Genomic DNA, 18174 nt, shown 5'->3' on the forward strand with positions numbered 1-18174 from the left:
GAAGCCTTGGCCTGACCTGGGGCCTATTAGAGATACAAATGACTTGCCCAACTAGACCACCTGAATCTACATTTAATGAGATTCCTTTCAGGGGTAATCCTCACAACCATTAACCACAGAAACGCTACACTAGACACATTCTGCTAGTCATTGCCAGTCTAATCTTTTTCTACCAAACCCCAACAACTTCCCACAGCCCCACATCTCTGTTACCAATTGTACAGGGTCCTCGACCCTTTGACGGAGCGTTTGCAGAAAACAACAAATTTTTAAGAGAAAAAAATAAGGGGAGTCAGGGAGAGAAAACCATCTAGCATTGCTAAAAATGTAAGACAGGAGTTGAGAAGTGAGAGGAAAGAGGAGGCTTTGCTGGACGAGCAAAGCCTGACTTCTTCCCCTCTGCTCCACTGCTCTTCCCTGGGAGACTCATGCCAGAGCTTCCTGTTTCTTTCCCCCATGACTAAAGCGCACGGGTCCTGCCTACTCACACTGCTATACCGCTGGCTACTTGCCTGCCGCTGTCCAGCTCCCCCAACCTGCAGAGTCCAGTGGGCCTGCAGACTGGGCACAGAGCATACCCACTTGCCTTTGTCACAGCACACTAAGAAGGTTCTCTGTGGTGACCTGGCTGGGGAGAGGGCTGCCGGGTCTGCAGGCATCAGAGCATGGAGGGATCCCTCCAACTCCTGGCCTGCTTGGCATGTGTGCTCCAGATGGGTGAGTTTCCCCCTATTTATTCTGAGCCAAATAGAACCAATCCTAGCTAGGTCTACCCTTAAAACTCAGCAGCCGAGTTTATCCACGGGGCCTCCAGGTCTGTTCAAGAGAAAAGCTATGGATTACAGGGCTGTGGTGACAGCCAAATCTTGGCCTTGTCTTAGGTTTCTAAGTGACTTGGGACAGGGCCCTGACACAAACCTCAGTGTTACCACTAACCCCATATTTTCCTGCGAAGGGAATAAATCCCTGGAATGAAGAAGATGGTGCAGGCTCTGGACAGACTTTGGGTGTTGCCGGCATCCAACTGCCTCAGAGACAAGGAGGAAACAGCTTGTGGGTGTGTTGGAACAACCATGAGGATTGTTCTATGTGAGGAATCAGGCCAAAGACAGAGGCTGCACTAACTTGCTAACAGGAACATCATTATTAGTCAGGGTTCTCTAGGCTCACAGAACTTATGGAATGTGTCTATATATTAAGAGAATTTATTTGAATGACTTACAGTCTGCAGTCCAACTAAGCCAAAAATGGGCAGCTGTGAATGGGAAGCCCAAGAATCTAGTAGTTGCTCAGTCCCACGAGCCTAGGCATTTCAGCTGGTCTTATATAAGCTGGAATCCTGAAGAAGTAGGTTTCAAAAGATGTACTGGCAAGAAAGCCCGTGTCTTCCAGCCGCAAGATCTGGATCACAGGTGTGCCTTCCATTTCCAGATTATAGTTCATTCCCAATGTAGTCAAGCTGACAACGAGGAATAGCCATGCCGAACACTGTGGGGTGGGTGGGAACTCTTCCCTGGGAACAGTACTTCTCAAGGGACGCCAGGTCTGCCTGCATCAGAATCAGGGGAGCACGTTAGTTAAAATGCAAACTCTTGTTCTCCATCCCTGACCTGAAGAATCAGAATCAGGCAGCAAGACCCTGAACCCAACATTGCCAGCCACCTCCTCAGGGGGTGCCAATGCCCAGTGCAAATGAGAGCATCAAGGACAACTGGCAAAGACATAGCTCAGAATTCTTTCCCAAGCCATCCGTTCTCCGGCCCCAGCCTGGGACATCCTTCTCATAACCATTTCTCAGCAATGCCTGCTCTGTCACATGCATAGCCACCGTGTGCCATATGCTGATGTCATGGCATTCTGAGCTGTCAATCAACTCTTCTATAGAAACATTGGTGTGTGTGGGTCCAGCCCTCTTTCTTCCAACTTATGCCCTGCCATCATACAGTGGAAGATATGAGGATCAATCAAGCCTGTCTTTTCCCCCCAAGTGATCTGACTGAGTCATCTTTCTGTGAGGGTGGGATCTAAGGGGGTCATGTCTCGACCGGGATTGGCAGATCTGTGAGTTACAAAGGACATAAAATTGATAGCAGGTGCAAACTTCAAATACTGGCCCTGGTATTCATCAGCTATGGGCCTGCCAGTTGTCTAACTTCCATGAGCCCTATAGAACCAGTCCCTGTCACCCAGATCACTGAGGCCAGGAGGAAATAGAAAGTTTAATGAATAGGCTTTCCTGTTTCCAGCAAGCATTGTGGGAAAGTCTGCTCAGCTGAAGTCCTACTTAGAGGAGGGAAACGGAACAGAACCATCCTGAAAACCAGGGCAGGGACCAACTACATGAACACACCCTGTGGTGGGCACTAGATGCAGGACAGGACCAGCCTGTGGCTCTGCGTCTCCATCAGCACGGGTGACTAGAACATATTCACATCCATGTCACACCCACATGGCTGGAGAAACAGAGCTAAAGGAGATGTCTGAGGGGAGATGGAGAGCAACCAGGCCTTCTATTCACATCCCTTAGGCTCACCCATCCTGGAACCTTCCAGGCACATCATTAAAGGATAGAATTCCTGCTGTCCATATCTTCTTCCTCCTCTCAACTTTTCTCCACTGACAAGCTATCCTGCCACCTTCAAGGTCAAACAAAAAAATGGCTGAAGAGCAGGAGAGCCAAGCGGAACAAGGAGATCAGTGAACAGCAGCGTACCCTATCCCAGCTAGGCCTGCCACCTGTCGGTGACGTTTGATGACTAGGATGAACATAGCTCCTCCCTGAAAACCTGGCTCTCTAGGAACCACGATGCCCAAGAGACCACCACTGGAGCCACGCTTAAAAACACCCTGCTAGCATACCCAGGTGGTTTTAAAGAAAATGATCCCTTACATATAACCATACTCTTCAGGCTGACTCCATGTCCACTGGAGATATACTCACTGGAGGTGGGGAAGGGACAGAAACACAAGTTTTTGATGGATTCCAGTTCTCACAGATGCTATCCTTCCTGGAGGCACAGTCAGTTTATTGTGACTCCCCACCTGGCCTCATTCAACCCCCCAAGCCTCAAATCACAAAGAACTGTCCTATAAAGGCCACCATAGCCAACCTGATTTTTTTAAGTGCCATTCTTTGGCCCTTACTCCATCATGAGGGTCACTTTCCTATCTGGACCATCTGGTAAACCATGAGGTTCACTTTCCTGTCTGGACCATCTGGTAGACCTTTAATGTAATCATATGGAAACATCAGAAGAGGCTTGAATGGTGCCTGTTCTTACTCTACCACAAACTGAGAAGCAGTGCAACTGTGTTCAGCACCTCACAGATGGTCAACACAGGTTCCCTACAAATTCCTGCCTTCTTCTTCACCCTGGGACCAGTGGAAATCTTTAGTCAGCTGTGGCCAAAGCAAAGGTTTCCAATTCTGGTCCAATCCAGTTTCAACTCACCTTCTGCAGCTGGGCTCCTCTGATTTCTACTTCAGGGAGCCTTTGGGATAGTGCATCAAACTCTCCCCAGCTGCACCATGATTATAGGACATGAGAACTGAAGCCCCTCCCCCTTAAGGGCCACCAAAGGAGCATCAGTGGATCACATGACACACAGCTTTAAGGGAGCTGTGAGGTAGAACATTCTCTAATAAATTTTTTTCTAGTAACTTTACTGGTTAGCTGGTGGCTTACTTTCAAGTATCTAAAACATAGTTCTAAAATATTTTATATACTGTCAATTTCATTCAAATTGGGCTTTCAGATCTAGTGGGTTTTTTCCTTTTTTTCTTAAATTTACAGTTGTTTGAGAGTCTTATTATATAATCCAGGTTGGCCTAGGACTTATTATGCAGCCTAGGCTGGCCCTGAATTTAAGATCTTCCTGCATCAGCATACTGAATACTAGGACCATAACTTTTGAAAGTTGCAGAGAGATAATGCAAGGTGGACAGTCACTATGAACTGACTGTGTCCCTGGGAGGAACGGCATCGTGGCAGAGAGAACTGGTTTGCTTGGCCAGCCAGAATTTTAGACTTGGTCACTCGAGTAAACATCCAGAAATAGTTTTTCACGGAGGACCTAGCAAGCCAACAGGCGTCAAGACTCGCCTAAAGTCCCACGGTCAATTCCGAGCCAGGGATGGAGCCAGTGTCTCTCCCGCTAAGGGATGCACCATGGAAACAATACAACACCAAGGACAATGAGCTTTCCTCTGTGTGTAATACACAGCCCAGTGCAGGGCCATGCTGAGTCAGAGCTCTCTGGATTTACTTCTCCCCGTAACGTCACTGTTGGTCATTTCATCCCTGGGCTATCTTTTAACAAAGCACCTGTCACTCAGCCTGATATGAAGTCACGGTGAGTCACAGTTCTATGGCTTTCCCCTTGTAAATGGTATTTTTACTATATCATTTCTGCTCTGGGATTCCTTCCAGGCTTAGTGAATGTCTGCTGTCATTCCTTGCTGCCTTAAATGGCCTTAGAATCAGAAATCACTTTCTAACATTTCAGTTTATATTTTCCTTTCCAAAGGTCAGTCACCTAGGCTTGGCTGTACCAAAGCTGGCATAGTCCTAACATCCCTGGTGGCCTAGCACTGGGGACAGATACTTTGGGCAACAAGAGTGTGGGCTTCTCATTGACCCCTGGATGCTTCCGGACACACACACAGGAGAGATCCTACAGAAAGCGCCACAGTCCCAGTCAGGGAGTCATCCCTGCCACTTCTTAGCAGGCAGTCATGAGCTGCCAGAGGCAATGGGAAATGTCACCAGATGCTAGGAGCTAGGAGCTCTGCCAAAGCAAATGTCTTTGCTCGTTGGATAATACCTGCTAAGGACTTCTCACCTTCTGCCTTGAGTCCCCGGGGTGGCCCTGAGGATTCTGCGTAAGATAGAGCATCTCTCTTTTGAACCCACTCAGCAAGTGAGCAGGAAGCACTGTGTCTGCTAACGGGAGCCAAGACAGAGCCTCCGAATAAAGGGTCTCAGTGTCCCCTTTGGCTCCTGGAGCAAACTCTACCTGGGCCATCCATTTAAAGCACACTTTAGAATATTTCGCAGCAGAATGAAAATCTGGGAGGAATTCACAGAGGCATGCTGCTTGATGTTAGAGTGACTAAGTTAAGTCTCTATTACCATTTTCTCCTGGCAAAGCCAACTGAAGCAACATGTCACCAGCATGCCTCCCCTGGCGGCAGAGCCCTCACCACAGGCCTACCTGAGATCCTGGCCTCCTCTGACTACTTTTGGTGTTGCTGTGGTGTTTCGGAGTTCATCATAGGAGTGGGTAACTAGAGGAATTTTCCCCAAACTTCAGGACAAAAATGTATTTTTTTTCTTTCAAGCCTCCTCCCTCTTTGGGGGCTTTTCCCTCGAAAACCATAAATGTTACTATCACCAGCTGCAGGCACAATGGGCAATGAGCAGGTAAAGAGCCAGTGGCAAAGCATTGCGACAGAGAAGGCGGGAGAAATAGCAAGGAGATGCTGTACCAGCTACTGCAGCCTCCCCCCCCCCCCCAACAAAAGCCATGTCTCTGGAGTTCTGGAGTTTAGCCTGCTCCTATGCAGCTTCTTTTATTTTTGTTTAGTCAAGTGAACAGAAGGGTTCCCCACCACCCCCCATGGGAAACAAAAGAATATTTTGCACCTGTACTTAAGTAACTGAGCACGGTTTGTGGGGGGAGGATAAGAATATAAATAAGGGAGGCAGAGCCAGCCAGGGGAAAGCTGTGGTTCTTCTTGTCAGTCACCAGCTGACCCTGAGAAGTCACTTGGACCTTCCAAGCCCGCATTTCCCGTTCTTTAAAATGGGTCAGTGATGACATGTCATGGGGTTGTTGTGTGTTTTAAATGAGATGGAGAATGACTCCCAACAACTCCCATTCTTCAGCAGTCTGGCCACCACAGCCCATCATGAATTCTCTCCACCTCTGACACCCATGCTTCATGCTTGCCTTTTCCAGTTTTTTGAGACAGGGTCCCAAGTATCTTTAACTACCTATGGAGATAAAAGTGGCCTTGAACTCCTAATAATTCTCTTCCTGAGTGCTGGGCCTCTAGGCACACACCGCCATGTCTTTCACAGTCATATCTTATGGCTTGGTTCCCCTGCTTCCCGTGCACAAACTGTTAAGCCCGTGGAATTCATTCTTTAGACTCCGCAAACATATACTTCCTCTCTGTTGGGCTCTACAACCCCTGCCTGCTATATCCAATCTCTGCAGACTCTTTCCACCGGCCCCCATCCTTCCAAAAGCCTAACCCCCTTTCATCCCAGGGTACAAGGGAGAGAGGCCAGAGCTAGGTTTGGTGCTCAGAAAAGAATATTCTGGCAAGGGTGATTGATCAGATAACAGATTGAATAGGAGAGATCTGGCGAGTGAAAATGGGCTGGTAACCATGTTCAGACAAAGGCGATATTGTCTGTATCTTTCATCAGAGCACCTGGCAGAGCACAGCATAATTACATGTTCACTGATCTTTCTCCAGCTCGATGATAGGGGACCCTGTTCATCTTTGTCCCCACAGCTTATATCCCAGCATCTGGTTCAGTGTGCGGAAGTATCCAATAAAGGCTTGCAGAATTGATGAATGCACAATAGCAGACAATGTGTAGGCAATCAGTGCCTGACTCCGTGAGCCTGCAAGATGCAAAGTTCAAGTCTAAGGTCACGGAGGGTAGGAAGTACAGGAAAACTGAGGTAGGAGCTGAGAGGGCACATCCTTAGTCCCAGCTGTTAGCAAGCTGAAGCAGAAAGATTGCGAGTTCAGTGCCTCTTTGAACCACATAGTGAGACCCCAATCCAAAAACAAACAACAAACAAAATCAGATGTACATGGTAATTTATGCCTGTAATATAGCACTCAAGAGACTACAGCAAAAGATTGACATCAATTTAAGTCAGATTGGAATATACAGTGAATTCCAGGACAGTTTGAGCTACACAGTCAGACAGACAGACAGACAGACAGACAGACAGACGACAGACAGACCCAAGGAAACTTTCTTCAGCTAGAAGTCCTGACAGGATCAGCACAATCTTCATACAGGTTTCTCAAATTTGGAAGGCAGCCAGACAAGTTCTTACTGAGGATAAACATCCAGCCTTCCACTTGAATTCAAACACGTAATTCAACTTGTCCAGAGCAGAAAGAGATTTAAGTCTAAGAGCAGGCCGTGTAAAATGAGAACTGTGGTTTAACCCGATGGTTTTCTGGCTCTGTGCCCACAGCAGGATACAATTGGACATTCAGCACCTGAGCCCAAGGTGCACCAACAAACTCACTGCACTCTGAGGGTACAGCACACTAGGGCAACCTGGGGCAGGACTTGAATGGAAGGGAAACGGTGGGGGAGGGGAAGGTGAGCCGTCCTCTCCCATCAGGAAAAGGTAATGAGTCCGAGAGTAGCCATAAGGAGCTTCTGCAAGCGGCAGCCTGGGCATGCTCCTGCAGCAGTGGCAGTTCTGGGGTGGTCCTGTGCAGGGGTCTCCCGCCTATCCACAGGTATATGGGCTCCACGGGAGATGAACTAGCAATGGTGGCTTAAGGGTATTCCAACCCAAGAAGTGGATGAGGCTCGCTGACCACAGAGAGCACTGGGCATCAGGAAACACTGGCCTTTCTCTTTCCCACTCACCTGGATGTTGCCCTTCATTTACACATCCATGGCACTCTCTGCCCTGTCTTTCTCCTCTTGGGTGGTTTCAGGACAGATGGCATGGTATAAATAAAGGGACTATGTATAATACAATACAAATTACTCCCTATAAAGGTCCCTTTTGTGTACTGTGCCCCGGGCACTGGCTAGGCAGGCTCAGCCGCCTGCCTCCTCCTGGGGAGGTACCACCCTTGGTGTAACCTTCTGAGGCTGAGGGATTGTACCTCCACAGCTGCAGCAACACAGAGCCCCGTGGTTTGCCAGCTTGGTGAACTGGAAGCAGGGCTCAGCTTCCACAACCCTCAGCTTCACAATCCTGAGGAACGTGGTTCACCAGGTAGAAGATAGGGAAAGTGAGGCTGGAGCAGTGGTTCTCAACCTACGGGCGGCACACCCTTTGGGGGTTGATTGATCATTTCCCGGGAGTCATCTAAGACCATCTGTATATCAGATATTTATATTATGATTCATAACAGTAACAAAATTACAGTAATGAAGTAGCAACAAAAATAATTTTATGGTTGGGGGTCACCACAACGTGAGAGCCACTGGTCTAGAGGCACCTGCACAGAGCAAAGAGGCAGTAAAGTACCCACCACGTACCCACCACGCAGTCTCTCCTTTTTCTGCTTGGACACTGGCCTTTTAAGTAGCTAGTCAGGAGGCAGTTCACTTGGGCTGGCTCTGATTCTAAAGGAACTTGTTCCTACCAACTCTACAGGTGTGCTTCAAAGCACTGTCCCTCCTAGGGCCTGGGTTTCCCATCTACAGATAAAGACAGCACCCTTCCTGGGAATCACAGCTTCATGCCTTTAGGGCGCTATAAGGCAGGCTGTGGATCCAGGCAGGTCTGAGTCGAACGCGGACTTTGTCTCAACCTAGCTGCGGCCTGAATTATTTAACTTTTCTGTGCCTCAGTTTATTAACATGTAACAAAGCATACCTACATTTATCTCTAGGATCACTTGTGAAAACTAGAAGAGACGCTTCGGGGAATATGCTCAACACAGAGGCGCACAGTAAGTGATTTTTATCATCTTAGGGATCTTGTAATCCGGGATACCAATAACATCTCAGCAACTCTTTTGGATGGCGAGAAATACTAAAGGGTTGTGTGGGTCACTAGGTCACACGCCAGGATGAGGCAAACCACCTCAAGTAAGGGTCTGGAGACACTCCAGTCCGACCTCCTGCCCCTTAGTCATAGTAGAGCAGGTCTAGGCAGATGCCTCTGAAGTCAGAAAGTGGGGTTCCAGCAGAAAGGAACTAAGCGTTGCCTGAGTCCTATTGCCTCTGGGAGTGGGAGTGGAGTGGAGTGGAGTGGAGTGGAGTGGAGTGGAGTGGAGTGGAGTGGAGTGGAGTGGAGTGGAGATGCCGCCAGAGGTCAAGGACCACCCCCACCCCACCCCCCGCCCCAGGCTAAGTCTGATGTGTCTCTGGCCGGCAGATGCTCCCACGCAGCGCTGGTCCATGCAGGTGCCAGCTGAGGTGATCGCGGAGGCCGGCGACGCGGCGGTGCTGCCCTGCACCTTCACACACCCGCACCGCCACTACGACGGGCCGCTGACGGCCATCTGGCGCGCGGGCGAGCCGTACGCCGGCCCGCAGGTGTTCCGCTGCACCGCGGCGCCGGGCAGCGAGCTGTGCCAGACGGCGCTGAGCCTGCACGGCCGCCTGCGCCTGCTGGGCAACCCGCGTCGCAACGACCTGTCCCTGCGCATCGAGCGCCTCGCCCTGGCCGACAGCGGCCGCTACTTCTGCCGCGTGGAGTTCACCGGCGACGCCCACGATCGCTATGAGAGCCGCCACGGGGTCCGGCTGCGCGTGACTGGTGAGACTGGCTGTCGGCTGAGGGGTGTGGGGGCCCAACTTCCCCACATTCCTGTCCCGAGAGCGTACTGGGTGCTAGGGAGGCCTCTGAGAGCTTAGTAGAAATGCAGAACTCAGGTCCCAGGAATGGCCCTGCTAATGGGTGATGTCCAGATGCTCGTAAACACCGGCAGTTGGCAAGGAAGGATTGAAAAACAAGCAATCAATAATGCTAAAGGGTTGCAGCACTGAAGGATTTCTCATCCCCACCCCAACCCCACCCCGTACATCGCCTGTCCCCAGAGCACTGTGCTGCAACTGGCCCCTCCCTGCGTTATGACCCTTTGGTGGGCACCATCTGCAAGCCTGGCAGTCCAGACAACACACAAGTATTAGTTTGCCAAATCTCAGTGAACCTGTGAAAATAAGAGCAATTGTGATCACCGTTTTACACATGGGGAAACTGAGGCAGAGAAGAGAAATAACTTGCTAAGGCCATCGCTGCAATAGGACCCAGGAGGCCAGCTCTGGGCCCTCCCTTACCTCCTCCCTCCAGCTTGGCAGGGAGCGGGGCAGGGTGATGCTACCCCTTGCTTAACCAAACCGTCGACTCTATCGCTCCCGCGGGGCGTTGCGCTCAGCCGGATGACCCACGCCGACCTTCTTCCCCCGCAGCTGCGCCGCGGATCGTCAACATCTCCGTGCTGCCCGGCCCCGCGCACGCCTTCCGCGCGCTCTGCACCGCGGAAGGGGAGCCCCCTCCTGCCCTCGCCTGGTCGGTCCCCGCCCTGGGCAACAGCTCGGCTGCCGTGCAGGCTCAGGGTCACGGCTACCAGGTGACCGCCGAGTTGCCCGCGCTGACTCGCGATGGCCGCTACACGTGCACGGCAGCCAATAGCCTGGGCCGCGCCGAGGCCAGCGTCTACCTGTTCCGCTTCCACGGTGCCCCTGGAGCCTCGACGTTGGCGCTTCTACTGGGCGCACTGGGCCTCAAGGCCTTGCTGCTGCTTGGTATTCTGGGTGCTCGTGCAACCCGCCGCCGACTAGGTGGGTGCACTCCAGATCTGGGTGGGTGAGAGGGTGGAGAGAAGGCTCCCTCCCCTTTCTGCTGGTCCACTTGGCACATCAGAACATCCTTTCTGCACCTGCATCCGCTCAGTTCCTTCTCTCTGCCTGGAGCCCATGAGGTGGAGCTCTTGCAGCTAGGAAACTGAGGCAATGAAAAGTATCTTGCCTTTTGCAGTTACACAGAGACTACTCATTCCAACATTTACTTCTCTTACTAACTACCACACCACAGATCAGTGTCCTGTAAAGGTTGGGCCTCGGGCTTCTTCCTTACTTTTTAACTGGCATCTTGAGGCCCTGAGCCTATGGTCCGTGATGCGGAGTAACACAAAGATGCTTGGATGTGATTCCTTGCCAGCCGGTAAGAGGCTGAGTCTGCAGATCTTTTCAGTAACCCCATGAGAAGGGTTCTCATAGACCCCCCCAGAAATTGCAGAAGGCAGAGGATATCCTGCAGTTCTGGGGTCTTAATAAGTTAGGAGAGCTCAGCCACAAACAAACAAACAAACAAAACAAAACTTCAGGACACGGGAATTTGGAAAACATAAATGGTGTACCTAGCCCGGGAACCCAACCACTTTTAGCATCCGCTGAGCCTCTCAGTCCTGGCAGACCAATAAGATTAGCCTCCAAGTTGTTAAGGATGCAACACAGGATTTGTCTCCGGGCCTCAGCTGCTATCCTTGCTGTGACCCTGCCATTCTTGCTGGCTCCTCAAACTCATCAAACATGTCGTGTTTCAGGGTCCCCAGAAAGGCAGTTCTGCTGGACCACATCTCTCCTAACAACCCCTCCCTTAGGTCAAGTTAACCGTATCATGTATCAGGCTAAGTCACTCCAGCTAGAGAGCCATCCATTCACTGTGTGGTGCACATTTCCTGGGGACCGCTTCTCACAGTGGGGTGGAGCAGAGTGTGCAGCCAACTGGAGGCCACTGTGCAAATTCACACCTCCTCTTTCTCCGTGTCCCTCACACAGATCACCTGGTGGCCCAGGACACCCCTCCACGGTAAGTACTCCCTGCCCTTCCCCACCCCACCTCTGCCTATCTCATCGGCCCAGGGATGCCAGTCTCTCAGAACTGAGAGTACAAGGAGAAGAAGCAAACACAGAGCAAAGCAAGGGTAGTAACTGGACCGGGGCCTGGGTCATACCCAAAGCACCCTGCCCCTCCATCCAGTACACCAGAGAGTTGTCCAGGCTGACTGCATTCAGTACACACGGAGCCTAGTGTCTGCGACCCCAAAAGTGAATACCACCAAGCTGTCTCCTCTTATTGCCCCCAACATTCTAGAAGTTACCCCCATAAGGGTGCCACGGTAGGACAACTCATTCATCCAGGCTTACTTCTGACTGCTTCCAAACAAAATCATCAAGAACCGGCTTAGATGAAGGATCTAGAAAGACATTAACCCAGAGTCTACTCTTTCCTCTTCAGTGTCTACCCCAGTAAGGGCTGTTGTTGGGGGAGAAAGAACTCAACTCTGGAGCACTGGTGCTGGCTGGGAGCACACTCTTCCCAGCTGCTTCTCAAGTCTTGACAGCCCATGATACATTTGCATTTCCTTTACTGATGCATGACAAGACCAGAGTCACAACGCCCTCTGCTGTTCACTCACCTAACAACTATTTACCGAATACCTATGATACAGCAGGCAATAACACGGATGATAGAGACGGGAAATCCAAACTTTCACTCCAATGTATACAATTTTGCATAAACATAACAAGACCACCTGAGATCTGTAAAGGAAGAATTGTAAAGCTAGTGATAACACAGTGCCCAGTGGCCGGGCGGTGGTGGCACATGCCTTTAATCCCAGCACTTGGGAGGCAGAGGCAGGCAGATTTCTGAGTTCGAGGCCAGCCTGGTCTACAGAGTGGACCAAGGCTATACAGAGAAACCCTGTCTTGAAAAACCAAATATATATATATATATATATATAGATAGATAGATAGATAGATAGATAGATAGATAGATATTTCAAATTATATATATATATTTCAAATTATATATATATATATATATATATATATATATCATTTGAAAAAAAACAGTGCCCAGTGGGTAGCCAGGTGGCCATGACTGCTTTAGATCTGGATATTTTCTTTGAAGACATGGCCCTGAAAACACCAAGCTGGCAACTGCAGCCTAAGGTGGCCAAGGGGATAGGGATATCCCAAGAGTGAAAACTTAACTCTTATTCTCCTGAAGTAATTGTTGTCACTGGTACCTGCTGCCTCCATCTGCTAACCGAGGCCTCGTCCTGAAGCTTCCAGCCTCTGTACAATCTAACCTAGGCCTAGAATGTTTTCAGCCTGTGAGACTTGCTACTGAATATGCTCACCCTTTCTAGTTCTTTCTGTACTCTGGCTGGCTGGTTCAACTCAGCTATTCTGGCTCAAACTCCTCTACAAGCTGACTGATTCAAAATGGCTTCTCTCAGCCTCTCCTGGATTGCTCTGCTTGACCTCATACTAACTTTGGCAATCTGTTCTAATCTTCTGGCTTCTTCTCATTCTTCTTTGCCCTCTCTTCAGCCTACAGTTGCCACAGTAAAACTGCCCCCTCTCCTTTTTCTTTTCTTTTTTTTTTTTTTTACAAAAGATTTATTGTTTTTTTTTATAAATGTGAATGCACTATCACTCTCTTCAGACACACCAGAAGAGGGCATCAGATCCCATTACAGATAGTTGTGAGCCACCATGTGGTAGCTGGGAATTGAACTCAGGTCCTCTGGAAGAGCAGTTAGTGCTCTAAGCACTGCTTCCCTTTCCTCTCTCTTCTCGGTGAGAGTTGGGCATATCCTATTTTGTCAAATCTTTCTCTGATTCGACACTTTGCCACTCAATTAGACATCACTTACAAACATGGGTGCTTCCTTCTACAAACTAACTTTACCTTCATTGTTTGAGATTAAATGTGTCTGCTAAGGGCTGAGCCACACCACAACTAGAAACAGGTATTTTCAGTAAATACTACAATCTCTTGGGGTTCACAGTGTGATCAAATATCCTGCAACAGAAAACCATAAGTAGAAAGGTCAGGTGGGCTTTGGAATGCACACAGGTATGAAGGGAGCGTGGAAATGTAGGTTGAAAAGGCAAGGTTGGGGTGATTCCAGGTGAGGTGAAAATCAGAATGGTTTGGGGTCCTACATGAGAGGTTGAATTTGAACAGAAGGGCCCAAGAAGTAGACCCAGAAAGGGGCTGTTGTTTCTCCTGTCTAACAGCAGCAGGAGAAAGGGACTCTCCGAGGTTAAGGGAGGGAAGCAGGATAACCAAGGTTGGCGCTGAGTTCCGGTCACAGAGACCAGAAGGGAACAGACTAAGGAGGGGTATGTGCTTTGTCTCACGCAGTAGGTAGGAGATTGGAAGTAGGGATGTCTGGGAAGCAGTCGGACCTGAGGAGATCGGGAACATGAGCTGGTTTCTAAGCCTCTCTGACAAAGTCACTTTGTAGGAGACGGTAACTGATCAAGGAAGCTGTCACCAGCAGCAACATCCCCCAGCCTTGCTGCTTCTGGCTCCACTGTCTCCCATATGGCATCTTCCTTGACCGGCTGCTGGGGCACAGCTTGGGAAGTCGAGGACCTCGCCAAATATTGGGTGGTAAGTCAATTTTTCTCCTGTCTGCAGGTCTCAGGCTCAGGAGTCCAATTATGAAAATTTGAGCCAGATGAGTCCTCCAGGCCACCAGCTGCCACGTGTTTGCTGTGAGGAACTTGTTAGCCACCACCATCCAGTCATTCACCATGAAAAATAAAGGACAGTGCCAGGCTAGACCTGTACAGCTCGTAATTCTCAGGTTCCTTGGCAGCTGTGGGCCAGGCAACAACCAAGGGGACCAGGACCCTGCTCACAGAGATTCAGAGTCCCCCAGTGTTATGCCAGTGGAGCCAGCAACATGGGTGTATATGTATGCCCACCCACACGGGCCTCATCGTCAAACTTCTGGAAAAACTCCCCTTGTTTTTTTTTTCTTACTTAGAACTACGTAGTAAAGCAGACAGGAATCTAGCCATAAGGTCTGGAGGCCCTGGTATCTTCTCTGTCATGGACTCTTCCTTCACCACTCTGGGGCTCAGCTTCTCCTTGAAGAAATAGAAGATCTGAAGAGCCTGCATAAACTTCAACTCTAGCTCAAAGGTGGACCTCTAGACCAGCTGAATTCTTAGGTAGGTGTGGCACTGCTAAGCCTTGTAGAGAACAAAGCACTCCAGAGAACAGCCTGAGGCTGGAGCTGCACAAACTGATCAGAGCTACAGCAAACCCTGGAAATGTTATAGCAAGAAGAAGCTTGGCGCCCCTGCCTCCTGAGATCTTCACACAGACTGTTCCAGCCCTCTGTCACCTGTGATCATATCAGCTGACCCACACTTCCTTGAGCTGGACCTACCAAGAGAAGGAGACTGAAGACCTACAGTCTCAAAGCATCTGAAAGCCATATGTCAAAACCTGGGGGACCTGAAGGGGCCCAGTGGTTAAGGCAGCTATGGTTCTGACTCTCTTGGGTGTGCACTCCCTCCTAGGATGCAAAACTCCAGGAGGACTAGCAGTCTCTTCCCCACTTGCCCAAGCCCAGCCAGGCTAACTTCAAGAATAGTGCTTTTCTTATTTACACTTTGAAGGAAAGAGGTGTACTTGGGACCAAGTAAGCCATGAGACAGGAGGCTAAGGAGACCATATTTTTCTGTGGACAGTATCTTTATGTTGACAGCAATCGGTTTTCAGGCTTCCCACTGAGCCACAGCTTCAGCCAAGGCTGAGCTCCGCCAAGGGTGATGACAGTTTATAGTTATTTCAGGATCCATCGAGAGCTGTTAAGAAAGCACAGAGGTTGACATCTGGACCTGCTTGTAGATGCGAGCATTAGAGCATGTCTATCAAGGGCCTTGTATCACCAAGAAAAAAATATAGAGATATGGTTAGCATGTGGATTAGAATGTCTTTGGTCTTTGGAGCTGTTTTCAGAGCCAAGAAAATTCTATCAATTACTGATTACATACTGTGTTGTGTTGGGAATTGGTGTTCAGGGTTATGAAACTGAAGAAGGCATCATTATCAGTCAGAATGAGCTAGGTTGTACTGCACCAACAAGCCTTAAAATCATAGTGGCTGAAAATGGTCTTTGTTTTGCACTGCATCAGTCAGGGAGGGAAAGGGAGAAGGAGAAAGGAGGAGGCTCATGGGCTGTGGTCCGGCTAGTCTAACAATGCCTGTCTACCAAAGGAAAGTTGAAGAATCCAGTAGTTTAGTCCACGAGGCTGGACATCTCAGGTAGTCTTCAGTGTACACCAGAATCCGAAGATGTAGGCTCTAACACTGTGAAAGAATGGACTCACAAGCAAAAGCAAGCAGGAAAAGAGAGAACACACACATCACCCATGTCTTTCTGCAGGCTGTCAGTCTAAGATGTGGCCCAGATTAAAGGAGGAACTTCCTACCCCAAGAAAGATCCAGATTAAAAGTGAGTGGGTCTTCCGACTTCAGATGATTTAATTAAGAAAATCTCTCTCCCAGGTGTCCCCAGCCACTTGGGTTTTGTTAAGACCATATGTAGTCAAGTTGACAACCAAGAATAGCAATCACACCCACCCCACTGCCATCACCGACAGGCAGAGAGATTCACTGTTGTTAACTGGGAACCCAGATTGAAAGACTCCATCACTGATGTGAATTGCTAGACTAAAGGGAAAAAGAATCCTCTCTGTTCACCCAAGAGAATAAGCAATACAGCCCTAAATGTGAGGGACCCGAGAGAAAAATTTGAGAACACTGAGAATGGTTGACCCCACAGTAACCCCTTCCAGAAACTCTCGAGGTTGGACATACACTGAGTCCAAAATCATGCTTATAAAGGGAGTAGCTGACCCAGTCTTGTAAAGGCTTCCCAGAAGAGCTTATGTGAAGATGGTAATGGATCAGCTATGCTGATGGGGAAACCATGAGTAGAGTAGAGACTGAAGGTAAGAACAAGGGGTATTTGCAGCACAGAGGCAACCCAAGCAGAGATGGCATGGTACAGATGCAGTTATTAGTTTTTGGAGCATGAAGGAAGAGGCAGGGTGTGGCCAAAGTGGGCAGAACACTCCTGGGTGGAGGGTGCTTCCCTGCTGTGGGCTGGGATGTGGGTTTAAGTCAATAAAAAGTCTTTATTAGCCAGCCAGCAACTATAGAGGGTATTAGGGATCCCAGGGTAGCACCAAGCTGTTCTCCTGGTGAACGTTTAAGCATGAAAACCATACTTTGGATTGACATACTTCAGTTAACAATAACAGTTAGCCAGAAACAGAAGCACAGAAGCCCCGAAGCAAGGTTAGTACATTTAGAGACTTTCCCACAACCATGGACATTGATGGATTAGGTCTTTGTTTTTACTCTAGCGGGCAGTACTGTCTACATGCTGAGTTTTACATCCTGAATGGTCCTTTGATCCTGGAGTTGTACTCAGGACTGGGGACCTGTTACAGCCTTGACAGGGGTGAGAGTAACAGAAGTTGGCACTCAAGGGACTGAGTCCGGTGCTAGCCTCCTGGTACTGCTGAGCAGGGCTGCTTCTGTCATCTTCCTAGTGGTACCTGAGAGATACCTGTGTCAGGATACCTGGGGAGTTGTTTAATTATCTATGCTGAACACTAGGTGGCACTGCTGACCCACAGGGAAGGGAAGGGACTAGATCTTTAAGCAATATCTTCAGGAGACTTTACTCCTACTTTTAAAAATCTTTTTCAACCACCCTCCCTAAACAAGGGAAGCTGGAAAAAAACATCACGTGCCCACCACCTCTATTCAATATTACTCATAGGCTGCTGTTTGCTTGCTGCAAATCTGGCTGAACCCTTTGGAAGTAAGCAGCATACTTCATGCTTCTTCATGAACATAAATACCTTGGAGAACTTGTGTCCTGTCTGTTACATTTAGTGAGTCTACCTTACAATCCATATTTGCAATTTCCCCTATATTCCTTAAACTATATCCTTTAGTTTGTTTACAGCCAGAACTCAGCTGGTTCTGAGGCCAGCTGAAGTCTGCTCTCTGGTACACTGGGCTCTGATCACAGTGGTGGCCTTTGCTGACTGACTTATGTGCCTTCTTGAAAGCAGCAGTCCTCAGGGGAACACCCCATGGCGATGGTTCCAGTAATGGGCAGCAGGAAGCCCAAGGGGAGCTGCCATCTCCTTTGTTAGACTGCCATGCTGCATGCCTCGTAGTTGGTTTCCAGAAAGCACAGGGATGGAACAGCCTGTGACCATCTCCTCTGAGCTGTCCATGAGATCTAGATGGGACGAGATGTCTGTCCTCCCAAATCTGACCTCTCTGAGCAGGCTCAGGTTGTCCACTGGCAAAGAAGGACCAGAGACACAAGCAATAGTCGAAGTCATCACAGTGGGGACTCAACTCCCTCTGGTAGAGAATCCCAAAGACAAACTTCTTTCAAGACAGCACTTCCCAATGTGGGATACGTCTGGAACCTTCAGGCTTTTCAACCCTTAAGCCCTGTGGTTCTCTCTGGAAAATAAAACTGGTCCCACACAAAGATGGGGAGACGGGAGACGTACCCCATACCCAGACAGTTCTGTCATTGGAGAATCACAAATTACTGTTAATCCTATATGGAATCTGTCCACCCCCTGG

General features: G+C 49.2%; 1 protein-coding gene across 5 annotated transcripts; it reads left to right on the forward strand.

Moving 5' to 3' along the window:
- Positions 1 to 506: 506 nt before the first annotated feature.
- On the forward strand, positions 507 to 16023 carry Siglec15 (sialic acid binding Ig like lectin 15). Of its 5 annotated transcripts, none has more exons than XM_076912398.1 (7): positions 507 to 717; positions 8618 to 8677; positions 9106 to 9489; positions 10143 to 10514; positions 11514 to 11544; positions 14049 to 14148; positions 14528 to 16023. In XM_076912398.1, the coding sequence occupies exons 1-7, from the start codon at positions 666 to 668 to the stop codon at positions 14555 to 14557; spliced, it is 1029 nt and encodes a 342-aa protein (XP_076768513.1). In that variant the 5' UTR covers positions 507 to 665; the 3' UTR covers positions 14558 to 16023. The 5 variants fall into 5 exon arrangements, with proteins under 5 accessions (XP_076768513.1, XP_034373522.1, XP_076768514.1 ...); XM_076912399.1 differs by lacking the exon at positions 507 to 717 and adding an exon at positions 4218 to 4353; XM_076912396.1 differs by lacking the exon at positions 507 to 717 and adding an exon at positions 7274 to 7504.
- The last annotated feature ends 2151 nt before the right edge of the window (positions 16024 to 18174 follow it).

Source organism: Arvicanthis niloticus, chromosome 14, assembly GCF_011762505.2.
Source record: "Arvicanthis niloticus isolate mArvNil1 chromosome 14, mArvNil1.pat.X, whole genome shotgun sequence".
Classification (NCBI taxonomy): domain Eukaryota; kingdom Metazoa; phylum Chordata; class Mammalia; order Rodentia; family Muridae; genus Arvicanthis; species Arvicanthis niloticus.